Genomic DNA, 25,896 nt, shown 5'->3' with positions numbered 1-25,896 from the left:
TGCGCCCGGAGGAGGCGGACGGGGCTGCGGCGGGAAGGACTCTGGGGCGGCCCCGCCGCCGCGGGGCTGGGTTGCGCCCGCGAAGGGCCCGTGTTGCGGCCCGGCGCGGCGGGGGCGGCCCGCCCGCTTCCTGGTGGACGGGCTCCGCGTCCCTGCCGGCAAGAGCCAAGACAAAAGGTAATTAGACGCTTCGTAATTTGAGTACAGTGGGTGTGGTGTGGTCCTGAATGGCAGAGATTTCAGATCTCTCAGTGCAGCGGGTGTCAAATCTTCCTCCCCCCTGGGGAGAGAATTTCCCCCGTGGGAGCTCTCCCGCGGGAGTCTGCTCGCCGCCGCTCACCAGCCGTGGCCCCGGTGCTTCGGGCGCAGGACGGGTTTACGAGGTGTAAACGCTGGATAAGGTCGAACTTCTGTTAGAACTCCCATGTATTTGGTTTTCTGGGCAGATTTGCCTTTTACTTGGTACATTTCCCTGTAGGAAAGTCGTGGTTGTGGCTGGCTGCTTTACTGTCTTTCTAGGCAAAAAAAACCCAAAAGCCACCCCCAAAAAAACCACTGTTTGCAGTTCTAGTAATGTGCTTTCTTTAGATGCTTCTATTTTCCTATGTTTTATTTCTCAAAGCTTAAAAAAAGAAGAGAAAGAAAGGAACTTAATGTGCTATATTTAATGCCTGGTTTTAGCTTCCCCACTGCTTGCCTTTTATTACAGCTGGTATCTCACAGCTGAAAGTTCACCGAACCCTCCCCCTGTCATAAAAAGGTAGAAAAATGTGACCTGACGAGTTAGCTAAGGTTATTTCTGCACACAAAGATGGGACTGAAGATGTATCGGAAGTAGCTTTAGTCAGCTTTGGTCAAATTAGCTGTTAGAAGTGGCAGCATGCTGCTCCATATGGTCAACAAAATCTGTCAGGGGATTTGGGTAGACATTCAGCTGCTGGTTTCCACTGAGGTCTGTGCTGCTATAGAGACGCTCTTACCTGAGCTACCCAGTTTAAAACATTCATGTCTACATCAAGTACACCCACACTTCTGGCCTCAGTTTAGTCACAAAACTGTCTCTCAAGTTAACCAATCCTGGTTGGAGCAAGGCAGTTGGTAGTTTTCACCTAAATTAACTGGTTGGATTTAGAACTGTGTGGGAGCCTAATTTTGACACAATATGTTAACTCCCGTGAAAATGAAGGATATCTTTGTCCTCATGGGATTCTAGTTTGAGGCAGTCTGGTTTTTTTCCATTTCCTATGTAAAATGTGTATGTAAAAGTGAAGACCAGGCCAGAAGGAAAGAGGCCAGGATAAATGGGCAACAAAGCTGGTGAAGGGTCTGGAGCACATGTCTTAGAAGGAGCGGCTGAGGGAACTGGGATTGTTTAGTCTGGAGGAGGCTGAGGGGAGACCTCATCGCCCTCTACAACTACCTGAAAGGAGGTTGCAGAGAACTGGGGATGAGTCTCTTTAACCAAGTAACAAGCGATAGGACAAGAGAGAATGGCCTCAAGTTGCGCCAGGGAAGGTTTAGACTGGATATTAGGAAGCATTTCTTTACAGAACGGGTTGTTAGGCGTTGGAATGGGCTGCCCAGGGAGGTGGTGGAGTCCCCATCCCTGGAGGTGTTTAAGAGTTGGGTCGACATAGCGCTGAGGGATATGGTGTAGTTGGGAACTGTCAGTGTTAGGTTAATGGTTGGACTAGATGATCTTCAAGGTCTTTTCCAACCTAGATGATTCTGTGAAATTGTGAGATCTTAAATCTTACTTCCACCCCATTGCCATTGCCAGTGCATCAGAGGGTAATACCGTTGTGTCTGACAGAAAGCACACTGCCAGATGAGTGCCTTTTCCTGATCTATCTCCTCCCTCTCGGAAGCAACTGGGGGATTAAGAGGTTGTGAATTGGAGTCGTTCTCTTAAATTGGATGTATAGTAGAAGTGCTTCTGCCTTTATTAACACAAGCTGTAGGCATGTTGTATCAGTTATCATGGAGGGGTGAAAGCTATAAAAGTATACAGAATTTCAGGCAGTTTATTCCTTTTTCAGGTCCTGACAGTTTGCTAGCCTAAAGTAGCCAAATGTGTATATTTAGCTAATGCTGGTCTGATGTATAGTTGCTCTGATAAAGCCTGCCTTTCCCTATAGATCTTGCCTAGGATATACACAGAGCCAGTCCTGGGAAAATCCAAGTAGACTGCACCAACAAAACTGTGGTGGTCTGCTAATAGTTGCATCTAAAGCAAGCCTCTGCTGCTGTAGCTGTGGTGATGAAAGATCACACCTCCTCATGCTCTGACATAACTATTGCAGCAGAGGTGTGCAATAGAGGTCACACCTACTGTACTTTACACCTAATTTATCCATTGTAAGCTATTCAATGGCACTGATTTTTATTCAGAGCAGATTGTGTTCTTATAATCTAACCCCTCTTTGTTTTAGTATATACTAGCTAAAATTACACTCATCCACTATTTTGGATATCTTTTCCATGTTTTAAAGATATTTTTAGTACGACACCATCAGCAAAAGTAAAGAGGACTTTCTGTAAAATTCCTTTCTCAGTGTAGTCCAGCAACTAAGATTTCTTCCCCATTTAACGTTAATTGCTCGTAGACAATTGGTGCTTTCAGTCCTGCCTTCTTCCTCTGCCCCAGTGGAAAAACAGGTGTTGTCCAAACAATCAAATGAACTTATGTATGATTTAGAGTAAGTGTGGAAATTATTCAAAAATTCCCGTGAAGAAATGGAGTAGCAGTGTGGAGATCCCTCTTCAGGGTATGTGACATAACTGTACAGTGCAGGGGAAGTGATCCTCAAGACAGGTTACAAATAATTTAGAATAAAACCAGTATTTTATATTCCTCTTGAATATAAAGAGAAGCAGCAAGCGTAAAACTGTAAGTACAGTCTTGATATGCTTCTAATGGAAGCATATTTTTCCACCTAGCTAAAATTCTGGATTAAATTCGAATTGTAATTGTATATAAAAGGGCTTTGTAGCAAACTGGCCTCAGGCTGAAAAAAGCATAGCTTATGATTGTTATTTCTACTCCAAAATAAATAGTGGCAATTCCATGGCAAGGCATATATGAAAAAAGAATGTCTGTTGACTGCTTTTAGTATAAAAATAATGAATCACATTTTACAATATTAAAGTCAAAAGATAATGAGAAATCAAGGAGACATTTCCTATTGACTTCGGTGGGTCCTGTCAATTCTGTATGTTTCAAATTTTTCCATTCATTGTTTCTTTTCTTTTTAAAAAGATGTAAAGGATGTCATGCAGCTGCATGCCTTAACTGAAAATAGGTAAGCATATGGAAAATTATTAGTTTTACTCTCAACTAATGACACAAATGCATACATCCCCCATCATGTGGTGTTAATTTTTTATTATGGTGATTATAAATATAAAAAGATGTAAAAGTGCTCCCGTCTGTGTCAGACGGTGATCTAGCATGCATGTGGAAAAAAGAGATCCTTTATTCTGTGTATTTTCCCTGGTTAGTTGAAACCAGTTCTGGTATTAATCATGTTATATATGCATTGAGCCCTTAATTTTTAACAATAAGGTAGTTACTGCATCGTATCTTTCATTTTTAACAGTGAAATAATTATCCTGTTACTCTGACTGAATCTTAAACTCTCCACATGTTCAATACAGGTCATAGACTGTGTAGCATGTTGGTAATCAAAACAGGTGTTACTAAACCTTGAAGAAGTCTCACCCAAACTTATAATTTGTATTAATTATATCTCTCCATTATTATAACCTTTCTTAATTCTTAGCTAACCACGTTTAGTGTCAACAATTTACTGTTTGTCAGGCCTCCATACCTATAATTATCCAGGTCATCTGATATAAATCCTAGGAAAACACTAATTTTTTTTTTTTTTGAGACATGCATTGTCTATGAATATCACTATAATACAATGACTTCTTGTTGGCAAGCTTTAGTGAAAAATTGTCCTTTTTGATCGGTAAATGGGGATTAGTAATCTCTACTGAAGTCGTTACATTGGCAGTTGTGTGTATTATTATACAATTGATTTTTCTGTAATGTTTTTGTCTGTCTTTAAAAAAAAAACCCAACAAACGTATTTGTCACAGATGATGTACATGTCTTCTTAAAGGTCATTCTCCCAACCACTGTTAAGGCTATCCTAGGCATTCTTGTTTCTTTTTTCTTGTATTTATTTTTATCGCTTGAGAAATGCTAGCTCCCTGTTACTCAGTTTGTGTTTAAGTGTATTAGTACACGTTAAGGCTTTACCTAGTCTAAGAAAATGTATGACCTATGCTATAAATTGACCTTGTAAAACAGAGCTGCAGCTATTAATCTGTATGCATTTTTTAAGCTAATTTGCTTACCAGAAATACGTGTTTTACCACAGCTGTGGCAAAGGTACCTATCAGCCAGATTCAATTCCCAATAATAAAATAGATTCCTCTTGTTTAAATGCAGGTTTGAATGATCTTTTCTCTATGTTTGTGAGAGACATGTTTATATTTTGAGAAAAATTCTGACTAATGCAAGTTATACTTTCATACTAGAAAAGAACAAACAGGCAGAAATTAGAAGAAAAGACATCTTGTGTTCCAGTGCTGCTTTCTTTTGTATGATCTGTAAGAAGGAGTATAGAGCAAAAGGTAAAGATTCAGTATATTCGCATACCTGTATTTGACTTTTCAATCTACCAGTAGCTCCTACGTGAATTAATTTTTGCTCTTAGCGTATATGGAATATAAAAAGCAAGTAAGAGTAAGGGTGGTCTCAATAGGTTTGCAATGGATATTGCTTTTATCTGATATTAATTTTCCCACTTGGTTAAATCTTCACTTAACCAAAACAATGTATTATTGTGATTTTTAGTGTTTCATTAGAGGAAAAAAAAAAGCATGTGTTAGTAATACCAACTCACCAAACTCATTTTGGTTGGAAAGTTAAGCTCTGAGACTGTTAGAAAATACAGATTCCTTAGTTGTCTATGCATACAAATTTTAAGCGTTTTGTTACAAGCTTTTTCTACAGAATCATTGCCTTATTTCTAGGTTTGAGGCTAAAAGGTTAAAAATTGATGTTAAAGGGCAGTAATTCATCTGGCAGTTACTAACTTCCAAATGTCTGTCCCTGTAAAGTAGTTTTCATCTAATACATTTATATGCTATATATACTTTAAGATTGTGTTGTTTTCAGTGGCATGCAAGCAGTAAAGTCTTACATGAAGCAAACAGAAAATACTTTCTCAGAAAGGCTGGAAATGAAAATTGTTATTAATCACTATAAAGATTTCACAGCTATTGTTCTGTGTCATCATCAGTCTATATTTAGAATGGCAGACAAATTTGTTGAATGTTAATATTTTCCAAATCGATTTCTGCTCACAGGATCCTAGCAGACTAGGAATCCAACACTTCATGTCCTTTTCTATAAAAATAACGTGTGTATTTCTCAGATCATGTTCTTCATGCCTAGTATAAGATTGATTGGCTCTGACATTGTTCTAACTTATGAGATAAATGGTAGAGGAACATAATGTGATGCTGCTTCATGTCACTGTCAGAAAAATTACCGCAAGTCTTACAGGTTAGGATTCATTTGTTATTAAGAACTCATGGAGGAGGTATAACTTTCAAAGTAGCCAACTCAGAAGAAAAAAAGAGGGGGGAGGGGGGCAGAACCTGCAAAATTATAGATGGGTAATGTGAATTTCAGCAACTGGGAAGGCCCTAGAACAACAGCAAAGCACTGTAGCACTGTAGGCCTTAAGAGGTAGATGACAGTATGACAGTCTGTAGGAGCCGTGCGGATTTGTTGAGAACAAAGCATGTCAGACCAGTTAAATCTTCTCTAACATCTGCTTCTTCCCCTCTACCCACAGACCTGTTATCCTGTTATAGATCTCCATCTAGCAAAGCTTTTAATACCGTCTCAAAGGAAGCCCTCACAGGGAAGCTAGGGTGACATAAATTACACTGCTGGTCAGAGGATGCAAGCTTGTACTTGGTGAGTAGTTCACATGATACAGTTTCAAAATAAAAGGATGGATGTGTTGCACCTGCAGTGCTTTGTCCTGAGCCTTTAACTATTTATTTTCATTCAGACATAGGATTTTCCCACCAATTGAGCAGGCAATACCAGCCTGTAAACATATTGAAAATTAGGTGTAGAATTCTGAGGGATGTTGATGAATTCCGCTGGAGAGGAACACAGAGAGGGACCAGAGCAGAGCTCTGCAGGCAGGGTCTGCGCAGTGCACCGCCGGGGGGCGGAAACTGGCTGGACTGGCAGTTCTGCTGCAAACGCGTGGCAGCGGGGCACCACCGACCGCGGGGACAGCGGGCTGTCCTGCTGGGAGCCCTGTGCCCCACCATGTAAACAGAAACGTGATACTATTGGGTTTTTAAAAACAGGCAAAGTAATGCTTGTCCTGCACTGGGCATTGGCCAGGTGTTCTTCTCTAATTTTGAATGTGACATTTAAAGAAAATGTGGACTAACTGGAGAGCTGGCAGGGATGGAATGGATGGCCAGAGGGCGGGACCTGCGAGGGAAGATTGCATGGATGATGTGAATCCTGAAGAAAGAGAACTGAGGCGCGAAGTTTAGACGCCCTCGAGTATGTGGCCGTTCAGCGGCAGCTGCGAAGGCGGCAGCAGGTTTCCCAGCAGCCCCCGCGTGAGCGCGCGCGGTCGTGGTGGCAACAAACAGCCGCCTGGCAGGTTGGAGTTTGACATCAGGTAACACGTCACCGCGGAGCGGGCTGCGCGCGCCCGGCAGCACCAGCCCTCAGCAGACCAGGCCGGACGCCGTAACGCAAGCGCACGGTCTCGGACTGCGGGATCCGCCTCCCCCTGCCATCCCGCCACCCGTCCGGTCTAACGCGCGTCCTCGCCCTACCGACGGGGCGGGGCCGCTCTGCCGGGGACGTCCTGCCGTCACTCGGTCACGTGATAGCGCCCGAGCGGGCACTACAGCTCCCAGCGTGCAGTGCGCGTGGGGCGGGGCCCCCGCTTCCGGCGCGGCCGTGCGTCCCCGGCACGGTTTGAGCAGCAGTCCCAGGGTGCCCCGCGGGCGCCCGCTGATTGGCCGGCGCGGGGGGAGGTGCGTGGTTCAAAGTCGCGGCGGAGCGCGCGCTGCTGGCTGGAGCGAGGCGGCGGCTGAGGCGAGCGGTTGGCCCGAGCCACAGGCGCCCCGGAGCGACGTGAGCGACGCATTCTCTCTCCCCGCGGCAAGCTTCGCGCCGAGGCTCGCCATGGCTTCCCTCAGCTTCCAGGGCGGCGGTGGTGCTAAGAAGGAGGAGAAGGGCAAGAACATCCAGGTGGTGGTACGGTGCAGGTAGGTGCGGTGGTCCCCCCGCCCCGCCCTGGGCGAGCGTTGGAGGTCGGCCCGCGGCAGGGCCCAGCGCGGAGCCGGTGGGGCCCCTCCTCGTAGGTCCTCCTGGGGCTTCGGTCTGAAGCGTTCGCTACGGTGTCTGGGAGCGCCCGGTGTGCCCAGGCCGCTGTCATGCGACGGGAGGCTGACGGGGCGCCGTGCAGCCCGCGGCTCTGCCGAGCGGCCTCGGCGGAAGGGAGCTGCGCGATGCCTCCCCCAGTATAGCGCTGTTAAAGAGCGCGGCGTTACGCCCCGACGGCGCTCCTTACTGCGCTTTAAAACGCCGGTCCGAGGCATTCGTACGCGCTGTGCGGCGGATCCCTGTAGCCAGCAGAGATAATAGGCGCTTCCGCAAAATAACGCTGCTGTGAATAATCTTTTGCAGCTTAAAAAGGTAAAAAGTCGCAATTTCCTGGCTTGATTGAGTGCACACCCAGTATAAAGCTATGTAGGAAGGTTAAGAGCTAGATGAGAGTATGACTGATATTCAAGACACGAAAAAAAACAAATTGAATTTTTATCTTTTATGAGCTTCTGTGGGAAGCCACTACGATTTAACAGCTAATAAAATTTTTGCTACACCCAGTTTCGTATGTCTTTCATATAAATTCAGTGATGCAGTCTCTCTGAATTCAGATGAAAAGTTATGGGGGTTAACTTCTTAAGTAATAATGACCAACTATCTTGGTTGATAATTTTTTTTTTTTGTATAATGTGACAAACTTCATGTACCATAAAATTAGGCTCTCTTTGTAATTTTGAGGTGACTTTAAAGACTTGCTCACTGATACCAGATGTTAAATGTTCTTTAAGTGTTGGTTGTTAAAACTGTAATACTGCTAATGGGTTAAGAATAGTGTCCAAAATACCTCTGGAAGGTGTTTTTTGAGCCAGAACTGCAAATGTTAGCTTACATATTGTTATTAGTGCCTTCATATTTATTAATGCCTTTTGCATTCGTTATACCTCTCACTTGGAAGGTCTACTTTTACAGATGCACAATGAAGATAGAAATTAAAAGCGATTATCTCATATTTTTGCAACACAACTAAAAAGCTGCTGAAACAAATTTTACAGGATTGGTGAAAGTGTTGATGTAAATCAAGGCTATTGCAAAAGAAGAATGACTTTATTGAAGCAACTGAGTTTGAAACACTGTCAGTCTTTTTCATCTGCTTAGTTCCAGTTGTTCTGGAGTAGCTTCACTAAGTATCAGTGTATATTTTAATTAAATAAAATGCTCGATATGACAGTAGCATTAGGGTTGTCCATGGGGTAGTGTTTTGCTTTTGTTGCAACTCATAGACCAAGTTCTAAACCCTAAAAACGTTCTAGCTCACCCTTGCTCTTGCCTCTTGTACAGCTTTTTTTAATAGAACTTCAGTGTGTTTGAGCTAGTAAATATTCCTTTCACCTTTCCTTTTTCTTCTGCATCAGTCAGGTTCTATTTTTCTTACAGATGGGGAGATAGATGCAGTTGTCTTAATTTGCTTCTGAAACCTGGTGTGTCCGAGGTTTTCAAAAACCTTTTCAAGCAATGCGTTCACTGTGCATTGGTAAAACATTAATTTGGACACTCAAAATGCATGCATTAGCATTGTTAATAATCTTCATACCTAAGGGGATGAACCTGTGATCAAATGTCACCATGGCATACTAGGTTGCTGCTTGTCTAGTGGCACATGGTGATGATCTGCATGTATGCCCCAGCCTAGCTGAATTGTTCCTCTGATCTCACAGCTCTGGACCATCATACCATAAGGCTCCTGCATTTGACTCGTTCACTGTTATATCATTATAGACCAGGACATATTCATTGTTCAGCCTCCTCCTATTTTAAAGTCACAAAACCAAAGCTGTAACTTGTTCCTGTGAACAAGATTTTGGTAATCATCTGTTGTCACTGGTCAGTCTTGCACCAAAGTGTCTAGTGGTCTGTTTAGAATCTAACACTCCAGCCTCAGTGCTATGTTGAGGAAGAAATGTTAGCCATAAGTCAGGAAACTAGAGATGCTGTGTGTTTGAGTTTTTTGGGTTTTGGTTTTTTTTTTTTTTTTTTTACATTATAATTCAAAGATACAGCATCTGAAGTGCCCCTGTTGTCAAATATTTTAAAGATGGCTAAGGTTGTAGAAGTTCTATTTTCAAGTTGACTGTTCAGGTCAACTGTACAGGTAGCATAGATATTCAGTGCAGTACCACTACTAAATTAGTAATAAAATAGGATTTCATCATTTTAGTTTACAGCCCGTGGTCATTTCTGTGCTTTTTGGGATAAGTTATTGCAAGCGCCCCTTCAAGGAAAATTGAGTGCACCAGCTTTAACTTAGTGGTGAAACAAAATGATCACCATCAAGTTTCTAAACTTTTATTACACCTGTATTAAGCTTTACTTAAAACTCAATCAGAGTAAAAAGGTATGTGGGCTTTTTTCCTCCAAAATCTGATGGTTTATCTGTCTTATGAAATTCTATTCACAATTTGCACATTCGATTCAAATGCATCAACATAAAGGTTCTGGTATTGCTGCCTACTGTTCTATTAGTAGATTCTATTAGTATTTCTGGTGTTTTAGAGTGTTGTTCATCAGTGCGAGATGTAGGCTTCATTGATTGTGTAAATGAAAAGGAAATTTTTTAAGTTAATTAGTTTGATTAACTATTACCTTAACTTTCATGTATAAGTTTTTCCTTTTTTGAAGGCTCTTATTTATACAACTGTTTGGTATGTTTAATCTCCAACTCCCCTGCAACTGAACAACATCTTCTAATGCAGTTTAGCTGTGTGTGCATCTAAATGATCTTAAAGGTGTTTATGGACATGTTAAAAATATATATGTAAACAAACTAAAAGCTGTAAATACTTGAGTTGTTCCACAGTGTGTGGAAGGAGAAACAAGATCTGGAAACTGCCAAATTGTGGCAGGTTTTCCTTAAGCAATTATTAAACAAGTTAAAAGCTTTATGTTCCTTTTAGCAATTATACTATTCTGGATCTTAAATTTCGCAGTTTATGTTCGTTAGCAATGATTTCAATCCGGTATTTTTAACTCCTATCTTTTTAGGCCTTTTAATGCCTCAGAACGTAAAGGAAGCTCCTATGCTGTTGTAGACTGTGATCAAGCAAGAAAGGAAGTTAGTGTCCGCACTGGAGGAGTGACAGATAAGACGTCAAGAAAGACTTACACATTTGATATGGTAACTGCTTGTCAAGTTGGGGACTTCAAAAAACAAGCTAGTCCATTTCACTAACATGGTCTGATTACTGTGTGAGGCTATATGTTATTTATAAATGGGATGTGTTGTCTTTGCCTCAACAGGTTTTTGGAGCTCAGGCAAAGCAGATCGATGTATACCGGAGTGTTGTGTGTCCCATTTTGGATGAAGTCATTATGGGCTACAACTGTACAGTGTTTGCGTAAGTAAGCCAATAATTATTATTCTTATTAGGAAATTTTATTTGAATATTAGTTTCTTCATTACATGTTAATTTTTCATTCTCACAGTTATGGCCAAACTGGTACTGGTAAGACCTTCACAATGGAAGGGGAGCGGTCACCAAATGAGGAATATACTTGGGAAGAGGTATATTGTCACTCCTGAGATTTCTCTTGTCTGTACTATAGGCCAAAGTTAGAAATTGCAGAAAGCTAAAGAAAACCTAAAATTGATGCCTTTCAAATTCTAAAGCTGCCTTTCCTTAAATGTTTGTAAATTAACAAATGGTCTCATTCGTTTATATGTAAATAAAAACTTTACATCTTTAATGCATGCATACAAACCTTGGTGATCTTTATATGGAAGGTGATCTTTGTCCGAGGTATTCTTGCTTACATCAAATCAGACTATTTAGCTGAAATTCCACCCCCCACCCCCAAATCTCTTTCAGTGTATTTATGTATTAAATACTTTACTTTATAGGATCCACTAGCAGGTATAATACCCCGTACGTTGCATCAGATATTTGAAAAACTCACAGAGAATGGTACTGAATTTTCAGTGAAGGTGTCTCTTTTGGAAATCTATAATGAGGAGCTTTTTGATCTTCTGAATCCTACTCCTGATGTTGGTGAAAGATTGCAGATGTTTGATGACCCTCGAAACAAGGTTAGTGCTGTCTTCCAAAATTTGTTATCTTAAGGCTTTCAGGATTGAGAGATGTGTAATACGCATGCATTATTTTCTGACAGAGGGGTGTAATTATTAAAGGCTTGGAAGAAATAACTGTACACAACAAAAATGAAGTCTATCAAATCCTGGAAAGGGGTGCAGCAAAAAGAACGACTGCAGCTACTTACATGAATGCATATTCCAGGTACAGATCTTCCCTGTTTCAGAAGCTTTGCTCTGTTCCTGTTTTATTATCTTACCGAAGAAGTAAAAGATGTTGAAGCTAGAGCAAACCTAGCATGATCTTGAGATTGTGTATCACTGTTCAGAATTTCAAATGTGGGTTAGAAAGCCATAGTTAGAACTTCTTCCTTATCACATCCTGTGGGGTGATACATTCTAGTAGGTGTATGAAGGGGCATTATAAAATCTGAACACTTCTCATCTTAAATATGGGCAAGCTGTTTCTCTCTACATGATTTTTATTTTTTTTTTTACATAAGCTTCCCCACTTATATAGAGTTTGCATGCTTTGTTATGAATATATCCCCTGTTAATCCCACAGTAGCTGTGGAATGCCACCTAACTAACACTGGCTGAGATCTAAGTAGCAGGATGTTCTTAATATGACATCTAGAATATTGAAATTTAATTAAAACTCAAAGTGAGGAAGTTAACTTTTTCAAGGCTTTCTATGCCTATGGAATCAAAAGACAGAAGTCTGACAGGTACATAACTGAAATATATTGTATGTACTAGCATTAGATAAATATTCCCTGCAGTAGATATTGTACATCTTCAAAAAGAGGGCTGTAGTCCTTTCATATTTGGAAGCTTATATACCTGTATTAGAGAGCTGGGTTGTCTTTGTTCTAGTTGTTATGGGGGTTGGGGTTTTTGCCAATCCTGTTTACTAAATAAAAACTTGGTGTAAGAGTCTCAAGTATCCTTTCCTCTCCTCACCAGTAGTAGAAAACGGTATATCAGGACTTGTTACTGAAGCTGGAATTTCAAAATACTTCTAAGATCTATTTTTTACAGGTCAACACAAGACCTTCTTTTCAAATCCCAGCTTCTGAAAACTTGCAAATGGGGCTGTGGAAATTTGAGATAAGGTTGAGGGGGTGTTTTGTATAGCAATTCAGGCTACTTCATATGACTGCACCTTGTAGTCAGAATCTAGTAGAGTCATTTATTATAGATTTCTCATTCTTGAACTGCAGATGTGATATCTGTGTAACTGAACAAGTAGTGGTCCAGTGTTATACTGAGCGCATCTGTCTACTGGTGTAAGGAAATGGGTATTTGGCTACTGCAAATTAGAACACAGAACTAATTTCATCTGAAATTACAGGGAATTTAGAGAATTCATTCTGTCTGAGCTGTTGTTTTATGCATGGTCAAACTGGTCTAATTTGATATCTGTGGTTTTCTATATATTTCAGCTTCCTATTATAAAAACTTATTAAAGGAATAAAGAAAACTAAAATAATCTTAAACTGTACTGCTGTTTGAATGAAAAGTGAATTAAACTTATAAATTTTTAATATTGGATTCAGCTACTTGCTGATTTTCTTAACCTGAATAAAGAAAACTAAATCTCTTAATCTCACATTCTGTAAAACTGTTCTTAGTGTATGGACTAAAAAAAAAATCTACACAGCAGTTTCCTTGACATGTTTGTGAGTTCAGAACACATAAATGTAAACAAACCCAAAGTGTTTCTCTTGGTTTCGCTTGAAATAAGATAAAATTTACCAGGATTGAATGAGGCAAACATCATCTAGTTGCTTCATCGCTGGTTTTAAGTACCACATGCATATGAATACATACAAAAACATACGTGGTAGAATAACTTTGTATATTGAAAATATGCAAGTCCCAATTAATGGGTCAAATGTATTCCCTAAAAAGAGCATGGATACTTAACTTGCAGCAGTGTCACGTAGCAAGCAGATTATTTGGCTTTAATGGGATGTCTGTCTGAAACTGAATTCTTTTATAGCCGTTCCCACTCTGTGTTTTCAATTACCATCCATATGAAAGAAACGACAGTAGATGGAGAAGAACTTGTCAAAATTGGGAAGCTAAACTTGGTAAGTATTCAAACTAAATTTCACTGATATTCTTAAAGTAATGAACTAGAATAATCTGACCTCATTCTCTTGAGAATCTAAGATGGATTTTTTTTTTCTGAGGGGAAAAATTACTGCTTTTCGTAAAGTGATATGAACTTTATTTGTCACTCTGAGGAATGTCTGTCCCATTTGTCACCCCAATGTCTCCTGAACGACTCATAAGCTAGTTGTGTGTTGCATTCTGCAACACTATGGGACAAGGGATCTTCAGGGCGATTTGAAACAGAAGCTTGTCTTTCCTCTTGTCTTTCAGGTTGATCTTGCAGGAAGTGAAAACATTGGTCGATCTGGGGCAGTTGACAAAAGAGCTCGTGAAGCTGGAAATATCAACCAGTCTCTCCTGACACTAGGAAGAGTTATTACTGCTCTAGTAGAAAGAGCACCACATATTCCATACAGGGAATCTAAACTCACAAGAATCCTTCAAGACTCTCTTGGAGGACGAACAAAAACATCAATAATTGCCACAGTTTCTCCTGCATCTATAAATCTTGAGGTAAACTGAAGTCTGAATATCTATTCCTAAAATAGTTACTATATTTTGCTAATGATACAAAAATATGAGTTAACTCTTCAGCTTGACCTAGTGTTACATCTGTTTATCACAGGAAACATTGAGTACACTGGAATATGCCCACAGAGCAAAGAACATAATGAACAAGCCTGAAATTAATCAGAAGCTAACAAAAAAAGCTCTTATAAAGGTAAGCTAGACGTATATCTTAACAAATTAAGTTATAGGTTAGATTTGATTCTGTTAACATAGTTTTTTCTATGCAGGAATTACTGAGTTGTGGAGAAGCTATAACTAGTAGCAATGCTTTTCTGAGGTGATTTTAATTGCTGAACTGATGCTTTCAAACTAAGCTGTTCTACTGGAACAGCATTAGTCACTTTGCAGATACTGAAACTTGCGAAGACTAAAGCTGGATAGAGAGGGCTATTGCTACTAGCTATAACTCTGTATATGGATTTCCTTCTTTACAAGTTAGTGGAGAAGCACTAAACAACACTGAATATTCTTTCTGGACTTGCTGTATTAGCAGTTTCATTTCCTAGAAAGTGCCTGAATTAAAGTGGACTTGACAGTAAGTATGAATGAAAAGCCAATGCAAGGCAGCTGACAGCTGCTAAAGCTGCGATTCCCATCATAAGCTGTTATATGCAACCAAGTACGATTCAAATGGGAGGTTTCAGTGTTCTATGTATACCCAACAGTATGAATTTAAATGGTGCCATACTGAACTTACTTGAAATTAAGTTCTTTGCTCCTGTGCTTATGCAAAACTTCCACTATCTTTATGAAGTATCTGTTAAGCTAAACCTTGAAAGCAAAGTAGAAATGTTCGTGTTTACATGTGATTGTTTCTTTATGCAGGAATATACAGAAGAGATTGAGCGTCTGAAGCGAGACCTTGCTGCTGCACGGGAAAAAAATGGAGTCTATATTTCCCTTGAAAATTATGAGTATGTCTTCAAAATTTCTATAAAATGACTAACGACAAATCTCAAATAGCCATACCTATCCTTATACAGAAATGCTTTCAGATCTATTTTCACACCAGAAAATTGAAGATAGCCAGGAGAATTTAACTGACTTGTAAACTTGTTCTTTAAAAATTAATTATTACACAGATAGAAGCCTAAAGAGTAGGTTTGAGCTGAGGAATTTATTTATATGTGGAACTTACCACAAGTATAGCAGGGATGCAGATTTACACCACGCACCCTTTCTTTCAGTAGAAGTTCATATAGGAGAGCAAATGATATAGTTCACTTTGTAAGAGGGCTAGTTTATGCAGAAAGTTTACAATGGAAAATTGTCTTAAATCCTTTCTGCATTAAGTGAAAATTACCTGCTTTTCATACAGAAGTTAACAATATTTTTCAAAATTACTAAATGTGTAGTATAAAAACCAGTAGATAATCTTGAAATCAGCTCTTGACTTGTTTGTTTGTCTTAATTCTTGCTTGAGAGCCCTTAATGGAAAGCTGACAGTTCAGGAAGAACAAATCGCAGAGTATATTGACAAAATCAGCGTCATGGAGGAAGAAGTGAAAAGAGTAAGTGACATTTCTCAACTGTCTTAAATCTGCAAAAAAAAAATCTTTGGGGAAGGAGGAAAGAAGTTTGAGTAAAGAAGTCTGAAGAGTTTCTGTTCTTAAAGTTCCCTAATTAGTCAAGAGAGGAAGCTTCCTAGTCCTTGAATTTAGGAAGTTGAAATATCATATATGAAGTTGCAGGATGCAATATTTATTTTTTTAAAGCTGTTTTAATGTCTACCACTTAACCTTTAATTTGCTTTGCTGGGTTTTCTGCAAAACCCCTCTTGTAAAATGGTATCATCTCAGTTGACAGATATCTGCTTAGGAGCAAAGAATGAAGGGAGAGGGGAGAAGTTGGTGAGCTCCTTTTAACAAATTACACAGAAAATGGGAGCTTTCTCTTTAAAAGAAATGCAGATATTAGTTTGCTGGAATAGGTAACTACTCTGTGTAATCAGCTTTACTGACTCTCTTCTTTATTCTACCCACTTAGGTTTGTTTAGTGGGATTTTTTTTTTCTTGTGCTCCAACAATTGTTTGGTCTTGTGGTTTGAGTGGGGAAACAAGGGATTATTACAGTGAAAATCGTGTTGGTCTGTGGTATTTTCAGTGAATACAGAGACTATACAAATCTACAGTCTAGGTTTAACACCTCTGAGCCTTACAGTTAAAACTACATTGGTAGATGACAACTTGCCTTCTGGTATTGTGGCATAATTTGAGAGATGTGAAGCAGGACTGTTAAATTTTTAAAAAGCAGTGTTGCCCTGTTGATGTTTGTCTTCCATTTTAGATCACTGAACTATTCACAGTTAGTAAAACTGAACTTGAACAGTATAAAACAGATCTGCAAATCAAGGAGAAAGAACTGGAAGAAACACAAAAAGATCTGCAAGAAACCAAGGTTCATCTGGCTGAAGAAGAATATGTGGTTTCAGTTTTGGAAAACACTGAACAAAAACTTCATGGCACAGCTAGCAAGGTTGTCACAGTTCTTGCACCTAACTAACAGTAGCTTCCCATGTTTAGGAGTGTTGTGGGCTGTTCAAGGATGATGCGAGTGTCACAAAACCTGAATTTAAGATGGAAAACTAGGATTAGCGCTCTCTATAAATTATATTATGATGAAAAGCTACTTAAGACTGCAGGACTTTCTCTGGGGTAATATTGACAGCTGACTGCTAAAGACGCAGGTTGGTCTGGAGCTACCTTTACTTCAGGCCAGTTTGTCATGAAAGTTCCAGTGCTTTGGAGCATCTATTGTCATGAGTTGTTCTGCAGAATAAGTAGTTTTCTTTACTAGAAACTTACGGATGGCCCTACAAAAGAGTAAGTTGTATATAACTGGGGTAGAAAAATAGCTTTGCAGAGATGTGTGCAGTAATTTACACTCACTGAGTGAAAAAATGGAAACTGTTGCCCTGTCACCTCTATATTTTAGGGTATGGTTTTAATGTGTTTGTAGATTGGTCATAATTATCAAAACAGACTTGATGTGGGGAGAGAGTGTCCAGTTATTTAAACTGCAAAGTGATGGAACTTGTATCTTTAGTCAACATGAAAATTTCTTTCTGCTCAGATTCCTGTAAGGTTGGGAGGGGATGCCTAGTTTTTTGCATGTGGGTTGTGGAGTGTTTGTGTGAGAGAAATGGGTACAGAAATTATTTATGCTGACTACAAAACCAAGAATCCACTGTACACTCAAATTCTAAAACATTTATCATAGAACTAGTACTAGAAACCTCTTGCTTGAGTACTATTAAAGGATATATTTACTGTCAAATCTTTCAGAAAAAGTTGAAGTGGTCAGAAATTTTTTTCCATTACTATTCTGTGATAAATGATATCTTAATTACTTAAATACTGAGGATGTCCTATGTTAATGCCTTAATTTCAAAGTCAGAACAAATAGTCTCTAGTAGGTAACTTTTTCCTGTGTTCTAAGACTGTAAATGACATAACACCAGGATTAACAATTGTAATTTGACAATGTAAAGGGAAATACCTGTCTTTCAAGGGAGATAACTTCTTTTAATTCAGTTGCTTTTTGTTATATAATATGTGCTTGACTTGTTTAAAGGCTGACTAAAATAACTTTAAAAAATTCTAGTTACTTAGTACAGTTGAAGAAACTACAAAAGATGTATCTGGTCTCCATGCAAAACTGGACCGTAAGAAGGCTGTAGATCAACACAATGCTATCGTCCAAAATACATTTGCAGGACAAATGAATGCTTTGTTCAACAAAATACAAGATTCAGTTAGTGAAAACAGTTTGAAGCAGCAGCAGATGTTGACATCTTACACAAATTTTATAGGTAAGTGTAATACCTGTATCAGTATGTCATCCTGAATTTTTGCAACAGTAGTACCAAAGACCATCTCCTAAAACAGCTCTGTTTTAGTAAGTGGAAGAAGCTTTATTTTAAATAACATAATGATTATAGTTGCACCAGTAACAATGTATCTGGGATGATCAACAGCCTTCCTGTGCTGTAGGAGGCAGTAAAGTGATGAGCAATAAAAAGAGTTCCTATCTTACAATGGAGCTTTAAAAAAAAATTTGTAATGCTTGATTTCTTTTGTAGGTGACCTCCTGTCTACCAGTTCTTCAGCAGCGAATATTCTTGCATCAGTTGTATCAGCATCTTTTGCCTCTGTTAAAGAATTGGTGTCTACTGAAGTTTCTTACGTGTCTGAAAAAATAACACAGCATGAGAATCTGTCACTTGATTGTAAAGCTGAGCTGCTGAGATTAATTGTTAGTAAATTTAAATACTCTTATGTTACTTAAATATATGAAACTGTTCTCAGTCAAAAGGGGTTCTGTAAATATTGTCTATTTTTTCTGATGCTCTCCACCTGTCCTCCTTGCTTCCCTTCCCATGTCACCACCACAAGCTGTAATGTATTGTATAGCAAAAACTCGTAATAGCAGAGTACATGGATATGTATTTCGATAGCTTCTTACAAATGTAGATGAAGGGTCATATCCTGGTTTACTTTTTCTTTTTTTTTTTTTTTTTTTTTTTACACCCCTGTTCCTAGGAGGAACATACATCTGGATTAGGAAGAGCATTAAATAGCTTGACACCAATGGTGGAATTTGTTTTGGGGCTAAACTGTCAGTTTCAGAGTAATGTGAAGAAATACGCTGCTGTGGCTGACAAGGTACTGCACATAACTTGTCTCTTACCTTGTGCTCTTCTGTTTTATTTAATTTACAGATAACCCTTTGGTGTTTTTTCTGCAGTGTGTCAGTGTTTCCACTTCTGGCCTAGCCTCTTCTCCTTTATTCTGTCACATGAATTCTACCTTTTAGCTCTTTATTTCAGACTCTTCCATTTCTGTGTGGTGTATTTGCTTGTTACCTATATTGGCAAAACTGCTCATCTAAATGCCACAGAAGAATGGTAAAATGTGGATTCTTAAAGCTATATTTAACAAATATTTGATAATATCCTTCATATAGTCTCTTATGTATTTTAAAAATCTAAAATAACTAATTTAGACAAGTCTTATCACTCCTAATTTCTCCTGCTGTCATACCAAAATTTTTTTATAATCACTTTGATTCCTGGGGAATGTGGTGCTTTATCTTGTTAACAGTAACCGTAAGTGCAGGCAATATTGTACTAATAAAGAAGTCCTTTGTTTCAATTTTTAGTTCTCATCTATCTAGTTTATGTAGAACTGCAGCCTCACTCTTTCCTGTTTTTTCCATTTTTGTCAAAAACAAATCTTTGTTCCTGGTGACCTGTTGCTCTAACTGAAAAGATTCCCCCTTCTGTCAATTACAATTCATGAAATCAACTCCCCTTCTCTAGAGACTTTTTATTGGTTTTCAGACTTAGAAGCAAATAGTCCATGGCTTACCAGCTCCTGCTGCTTGCTTTTGTCTTAACCAAGTACCCTGTCTGTGTCTTCCTATTTAGTCTACCTCACATGCAGATATTGTGTTTGGAAAAGCCATACAAAGTTGTAGTGTGTAACTTCAGGTTGCTCTGTTATTTTTCACCTTTTATGCACAATACTTTATCGGGGCCTTTGACAATTTCCTTGGGGTAGACTTTGTTTCTATATAAATTATATTAGAAAAAAGTATCCAGTACTTACCTAAAGCCAAATATCTAACTTTATTTAAAACTTTTTTTTCAAAGATGGAGGGTCATAAAAAGGAAGTGGATACCTTCTTTGGAGATCTTTCTCTCACTCTGAAAAATTTACGGGAAGAAACAGCCAGTGTTTTTGCTCAGCTTCAGAATGATTGTGAGAATTTAAAAGAAGACATGGAAATGATGAGATTGGCACATACAAAGGTATCCTCAGAGTAAGAAGAAATCCTAACACCAAGTGTGATTGCTTGCTTTGATTTAAACTCTTTGTAGCAGTAAACCGTTGTACTTGCTTCAGAAGAAATGTTAGGACAGTAACTTGATGATCATAATTCTTTTCAGCCTTCATTGGGCTGCTTTAAGAAGCTTATGTAGGAAGGTAGCAAAAACATTTACCCTTGCTCTGAGCATGTCCAGTATATATGCCTTTACATATATCTCCAAAAGCAAAATGTCTCTATCTTCTCTACAGAAAAAATGTACCTTCAGCTTCAGAATGACAAAGCTCTTTCATTTGCTGCATTGATAATGAGATCATTCAAGTACCCTTTAAGAATGTTAAAAAGTATGGAATAACAGTGAAATGTATGACTGTTTTTAATAGAGCGCGGCTGAATTAATGTCATCACTGCAAAGCCAGCTTGACCTGTTTGCTCAGGAGACTCAGAAGAACTTAACTAATGTACTCGCAAAAAATGGAAGCTTGACGACCGCCATCACTGCTGTGCAAGAAAATGTTCACCTGTAAGGAGCAGATGACTTTTGGTGTATACTGATGCAAGATAAAACTATATATGAAGAGGATTGTAAAATTAGATGCTCTTCATATTTATATGCTTATAAAGTCTTCTGGGCAAGACCTGTGTGTTAGAGCTGAGTTCTGCCTCAGAATGTAGATCATAGTTCACCTTTCAGAGGAAAAGGTAGCTCTACAAGGCTTATCCTCAAACTTGTCTCTTGAACATACGGAAGATAAGAGACCATGGTCTTGGGAGCAATATGCTGATGTACAGCCCTCAGTATGACTGGATTTCAGAACTTTATACCATAAAGTCTTAGCTTGAAGTATAATACTGTATCTGTTGCAGCATGCTTCATTTAGTTGCAGACTGAATAGCTAAGGTCTTGCCAAAGTTGTTAGTTTTCAGTTTGTGTTCAGGGTTTTCTTGTGGTATGTGTTTGGGGTTTTTTTAGGGCATTTAACAAACCTACTGCTCCAAGTGCTGCAATTTGTAAATTTACTAAATAGAGCAACAACATTATAGTTAACTGCTTTGATAGAACTGCACTACTTAACTGGTTCTAGTCTCAAATATTTCTAAATGTAGAGTGTGTCAAAATCTCTGATCTGTTACAAATATGTTGCAGGAAAACTACAGACCTAGTCAGCAGTACAATTTCCAATCACAGCAAATTTATTGCATCTCTGGATAATTTCTCTCAAGAGCTCAGGATCATAAATGCTGAAAACAAGATGATGCTGGAAGAATCCACTGATCACTGTCAACAACTTCTCAGCAATCTCAAAAATGTGTCTCAGGATACTGATAAATGGGGTGAATTTACAACTGCTCAGATAATCAACTTCACCAATCAGCAGCTATTGTCTCTCAATGATGAGAAACAGCAACTTCAGTATTTACAAAAGGTACCTATAGTCATTTGTAATCTAATACAGTGTTTTGAGACAAACTTTTACAGTAGAATTTGTAGGGGAAAAAAGTTCTCATGGTCAGAACATAATTGTGATTTTTTTCAGTCATAGCAGACTCCTGTTACTCAACTTAAGTAGTTGCAATTAGAGGAAATCAGAAGTTTAATTTTAGAGGAAGTATTTGAACTTGAAGTGCAAATAACCTCAGAAAAATGGTGTCTTGATTAATTCCATGCAGCTAACTTTTATTCGTAATTTGAGCTTTTTACATCTTTTAAGTACTATATAGCTCTTAATTCTAAAGCTTTATCTACCAATAATGTTCCCTGGGATGTCTGCACAATGATCAAATACAGACTGCATTCTGGAGGATGCAAATGAGTTTATTGGTCAGATGGATTAACATGGGAGAAAGCATTCTTTTTAGGTATCTAGTAGTTATGGCCTCTTACCTGAGAACTTTCTCTAATTTTTTAGATTTCCATTACAAACTTCATTTTGCACCCTACTTGTTTTATTGTTCTCATAGGTAATGAAATAGGCAAATCCAACATTTTGCTAACTTTCAGAAAGAAAAACTTAACTGTTTAAAAGCATTTGCAGTCTCAAGACACCCCTGTATCTGTCATACCTACTGAACACTTCATTCCAACGGGAATGGCTAAAAATTAATGTTTTCCTTTTTTTCCCCTACAAATGCATAAAGCTTCTAGTGCTTGTAGGATTTTCACTTTCACTTGAATATCCTAATTCCGTGCAGGGTTGCACATAGAAGCATGAGGAGTTGGATCTGAACCAGATGGCATCGTCTTTATGAGTAGCTTTCTAAAATGATCATACTTTCTAAGAAACTGACTCTCTTCTGAAAATAGCTCTCAAAATGAGAGTGTAAAACTGGCACTGAAACTTCTCAGTTTGAGGTCTCTCAGTTGTTTCGTTTCAGGTCATGTCACAATCATGCACCACAGCTTAGAGAAGAAGCCATAACCTTACCTTTCCTGTTAACTTGATGGGGGTTTTTGTTTTGTTTTTTTGTTTTCAGAAAAATGAAGAAAACTGTGATAAAGCAATAGCTGAAATTGCTGACCATATTGGTAGACAAAAGGCTGATGAGGAGAAGGTACTAAATAGCCTTCTTGATCAGATAAAGGTTGATCAGGAGAGACTTCTGGAGCAGAAGCTGGCACTTAATGAGGAAGCACAGCATGGACTGACTCAGGTTAATGGTTTCCTGCAAGAGGATCTTAAAGTGGATATTCCAACAGGTATTTAAAGCAGGTTGGGAACAGAATAGTCTTACAGAAAGCAATTTGAGTTGCAGAATTCATAAGTGAAGGTGAATGGGGACATAATATTACTAGCAGCCTTACACCTTTTTTAAGGTGTGTGCAAAGAATGATGACTGAACAAAGCATGATTTCTGTACTGAGTTAACATAAAATTGAGGGTCTCTAAGAAAACAAATACTGAAAGTGTTTAATAGTGCCTTTCATTAGTGTACAATCTTCATTAAAGGGACCACTCCTCAGAGGAGAGACTACTTCTATCCAGTCACACTTGTGAGAACAGAACCCCGGGAACTTCTACTGGAGCAGTTAAGGCAAAAGCAACCAAAACTTGATGCAATGCTAAGCAGCGTGATAAAGGAAGTGGAGGACAATGCAGATCAGGTATGTGTATGAATGGCAAATGAGGCTCTTCAATTAATATTTCACATCTTTAGGAGTTTTTTTCCTGCCATTGTGGAGAGTTGACTAGGACCCCAGAGCTGTTGCAGCCTTTATGTTTTACAGGGTACTTGGAGTCACATGTGCTGAGCTTTTGACAAAAACGGTACCTTAAAGAAGACGACATTCATAATTTAGAGGCTTTCATTTCTGTTTTTCAAAAATGGTTGTGCCATGGCTTTTATAGATCTTATCATGTTTAGTACATTCACCTAGGAAATTCAGACATTACACTTTTCTGAAAACCTCTTTTTTTAGGACCTGTTGGAAGAAGAGGAAGGGTTACAGGAATCCAGTGAAAGCCTTGCTAGTGACAAATCCTTAGTGGATACAAACATGTGCTGTCATGCAAATGGTGGCGTTCCCTTTTTCCAGGTAAATTCCACAGATACTCCTATAACAGCTGTGTATTCAAGAGTGAAGGAAGATTATTGTTCCATAGTAGTTCTGTAGTCTGAAGTCACTATCATTTAGTATAGTCTCACAACTTTTTAAAATCCTGTAGAATATGCTTTGTGAAACTTGAGCTAAAATAAAAGCACGTTCTGATAAGTTAACAGCAGATAAAATAATGCAAATTTCTGACAAGCTGGACAGACAGGAGAAAACTCCTTAGCAAATAATCCTGCATGAAAAAAAAGCCATAGTTTTATTAGACATAAACACATGTGTTTTAATGGAAAAGTTGAAATTAGATGTGGAGTATTTTCTTAGAGGCCAAACAGAAATATTAGCATTCTTGATTCTTCACTGATTTTTTACTTTCTTCCTTCCTTTTAACCCACTTGCTCTACCAATAACCCCTGGTATATTAGGCTTGGGTGGGTTGGTGTGTACTTGTTATAGATCCCTTAAAAGTAGCTGCTGAACTTCCAGCTGTCTACAATAAATCTCTTCAGTAAATGCAATAGTTCTACCAACTTTTTTTTTCCTCAGGACACTATATACTGCATTGTACATGAGCAAGTAGTCATAATTTCTTTGTATTCTCTTAACATTGGGCATTTTCTTTAAATCCTAGCACAAAAGGAATCACAAAAAGGATAAAGAGAACAAATCTGCAGCTACAGTGGAGAAGAACAAGATAGAGGATATGACAGAACAGTTTCTTCCCAAATCTAAGCTTCCTTTAAGATCACTGAACTAAGATATATCCCCTGCAGATCCCTGTTTTGAAATACTTATGTCTAATTGTCTACTGAGCCATAACTTTGGTTATTCTTGGTCTGTGTATATAGCGATATATTGATGCGAAGTTGGATCAAAAGATTGGCCTGTCACATGTCCTGCCTTTGTCCCATTTTTATATGCTGTAGCCTGCAAACTATTAACAAATTTTATGTAAAAAAAAAAAAAACCACAAAAACATGCGGATTATGGTGCTGTATGTTAAATAGACTTTTATGCTGTCAAGTGACAGATCCTCTTCTATTTCTCAGTAGACTTAGAGCAGAAGGGGCTGTGGAAAAATGCTTTGTCAGCATTACCAGCTATCTTTTATTTTTTTAATTATCTGTAAATAAGTGTTATGGTTTTGTACTGGCTTTTTAGTCTGATTCCTGTTTCTATGAAGTAGATAGCTCTCTTTTGACTGGGATGCTTCAAATAAATGATTGATTCATGGAAAACAAATGTATAAGCACTTTCCTTCAGAGTAAAACACACTTACATGACTTTCTTATTAGCAGGTTTAATTTAGCTTAAACATTAGCAGCTGTGTCGTAAGTCTTGTGCTGTTGGAAAAGGATGGTTCCCTCCCTTGTTTCATAATAGACAACAGCTTTATTTCAGAGCCTCTTCAATGTAGGTAAGCTAGTCTCACTGCTGGGTTTTGCATTGCAGGTCCTATGTTGGATAGTAACCGTGAATTTGCAGTAATTGATGGTAGCATTTGACCTGCTGCTCTCCATGCTACTTACCTGAGCTTTGAAGTAAACTTCAAGCTATGATGTACTAAAAAAGTAGATTAATAGGATTATGATGGGACTGGAGAGAGACACTGGAATGCAGCCTGAATTTACATTGACACACTAGTCTTGGCTAATTGGCAAAATATGATTTAAGAGATTGTTCATTTTTCTATATCTAACTTGCAGGCTTAAGTTGATCTTTCTTCAAATGAGTAGTCCATATGTCTATTTGTCTAAGCAAGTATGCCAACCGGATATACTTCAGGCACCATTCAGACAGCACACTGCAGTCTTGCTCCTAGAGACAGGAAAACATTGTTTGAAAAATGCCCTTGCCCTGATTCTCTGAACTCTAGTATGAGATAGACCATTAATCAGTCGTGTTTGTCTGAAACACCTGTCTTGCCTCTTATTTATCCTCTGTCTTTTGCCTCTGTGGGCAAAGCTTAATTGCTTTTTCTTAACAGCCTGATAGGAAGAAGGAAAGCATTAACTCCCTTTCAAATGAATAAAACACAAATATGGATTTTTTTTTTTTTCAAAACTTTAAGGGGATGTTATGATATCTTGGAACCTAGCTTATGTACCAAATCTTTCTATTGTTATAAGGTACTGAAGCACTGGAAGCTGCAGGACTGTCTCCTTCAGAGTGTTTAGTGTATTGTCAAATTCTGGCACCAGAAACTTAATGGACTTAAGAACTCTCCAAGGCCTGGGATCCATTTTGTTGCACCACATGCCTGTTAACACTGACTAGATATTAGCATGATCTTCTAAGACTGTTCAAGAAATCATTTGCTAGCTAAAATTCAACTGGAAGCGTTGATCC

General features: G+C 38.7%; 1 protein-coding gene across 2 annotated transcripts; it reads left to right on the top strand.

Annotated features, from left to right (window-relative positions):
* Positions 1-19: 19 nt before the first annotated feature.
* Positions 20-24,965, top strand: KIF11 (kinesin family member 11). 2 transcript variants are annotated; one of them, XM_074830953.1, is made up of 25 exons: positions 20-177; positions 3,260-3,302; positions 4,549-4,644; positions 5,877-6,001; positions 10,433-10,565; positions 10,688-10,785; positions 10,874-10,952; positions 11,289-11,474; positions 11,558-11,682; positions 13,483-13,573; positions 13,869-14,111; positions 14,224-14,319; positions 14,994-15,082; positions 15,592-15,679; positions 16,455-16,643; positions 17,772-17,979; positions 18,250-18,422; positions 18,710-18,832; positions 19,822-19,980; positions 20,381-20,520; positions 21,145-21,424; positions 22,473-22,695; positions 22,946-23,100; positions 23,416-23,532; positions 24,179-24,965. In XM_074830953.1, the coding sequence occupies exons 4-25, from the start codon at positions 5,985-5,987 to the stop codon at positions 24,302-24,304; spliced, it is 3,138 nt and encodes a 1,045-aa protein (XP_074687054.1). In that variant the 5' UTR covers positions 20-177; positions 3,260-3,302; positions 4,549-4,644; positions 5,877-5,984; the 3' UTR covers positions 24,305-24,965. The 2 variants fall into 2 exon arrangements, with proteins under 2 accessions (XP_074687054.1, XP_074687053.1); XM_074830952.1 differs by lacking the exons at positions 20-177; positions 3,260-3,302; positions 4,549-4,644; positions 5,877-6,001 and adding an exon at positions 7,014-7,332.
* Positions 24,966-25,896: the final 931 nt, after the last annotated feature.

The sequence above is a fragment of the Strix aluco genome, chromosome 7, assembly GCF_031877795.1.
Source record: "Strix aluco isolate bStrAlu1 chromosome 7, bStrAlu1.hap1, whole genome shotgun sequence".
Lineage (NCBI taxonomy): Eukaryota > Metazoa > Chordata > Aves > Strigiformes > Strigidae > Strix > Strix aluco.
This window is presented reverse-complemented; position numbering and strand designations above follow the sequence as displayed.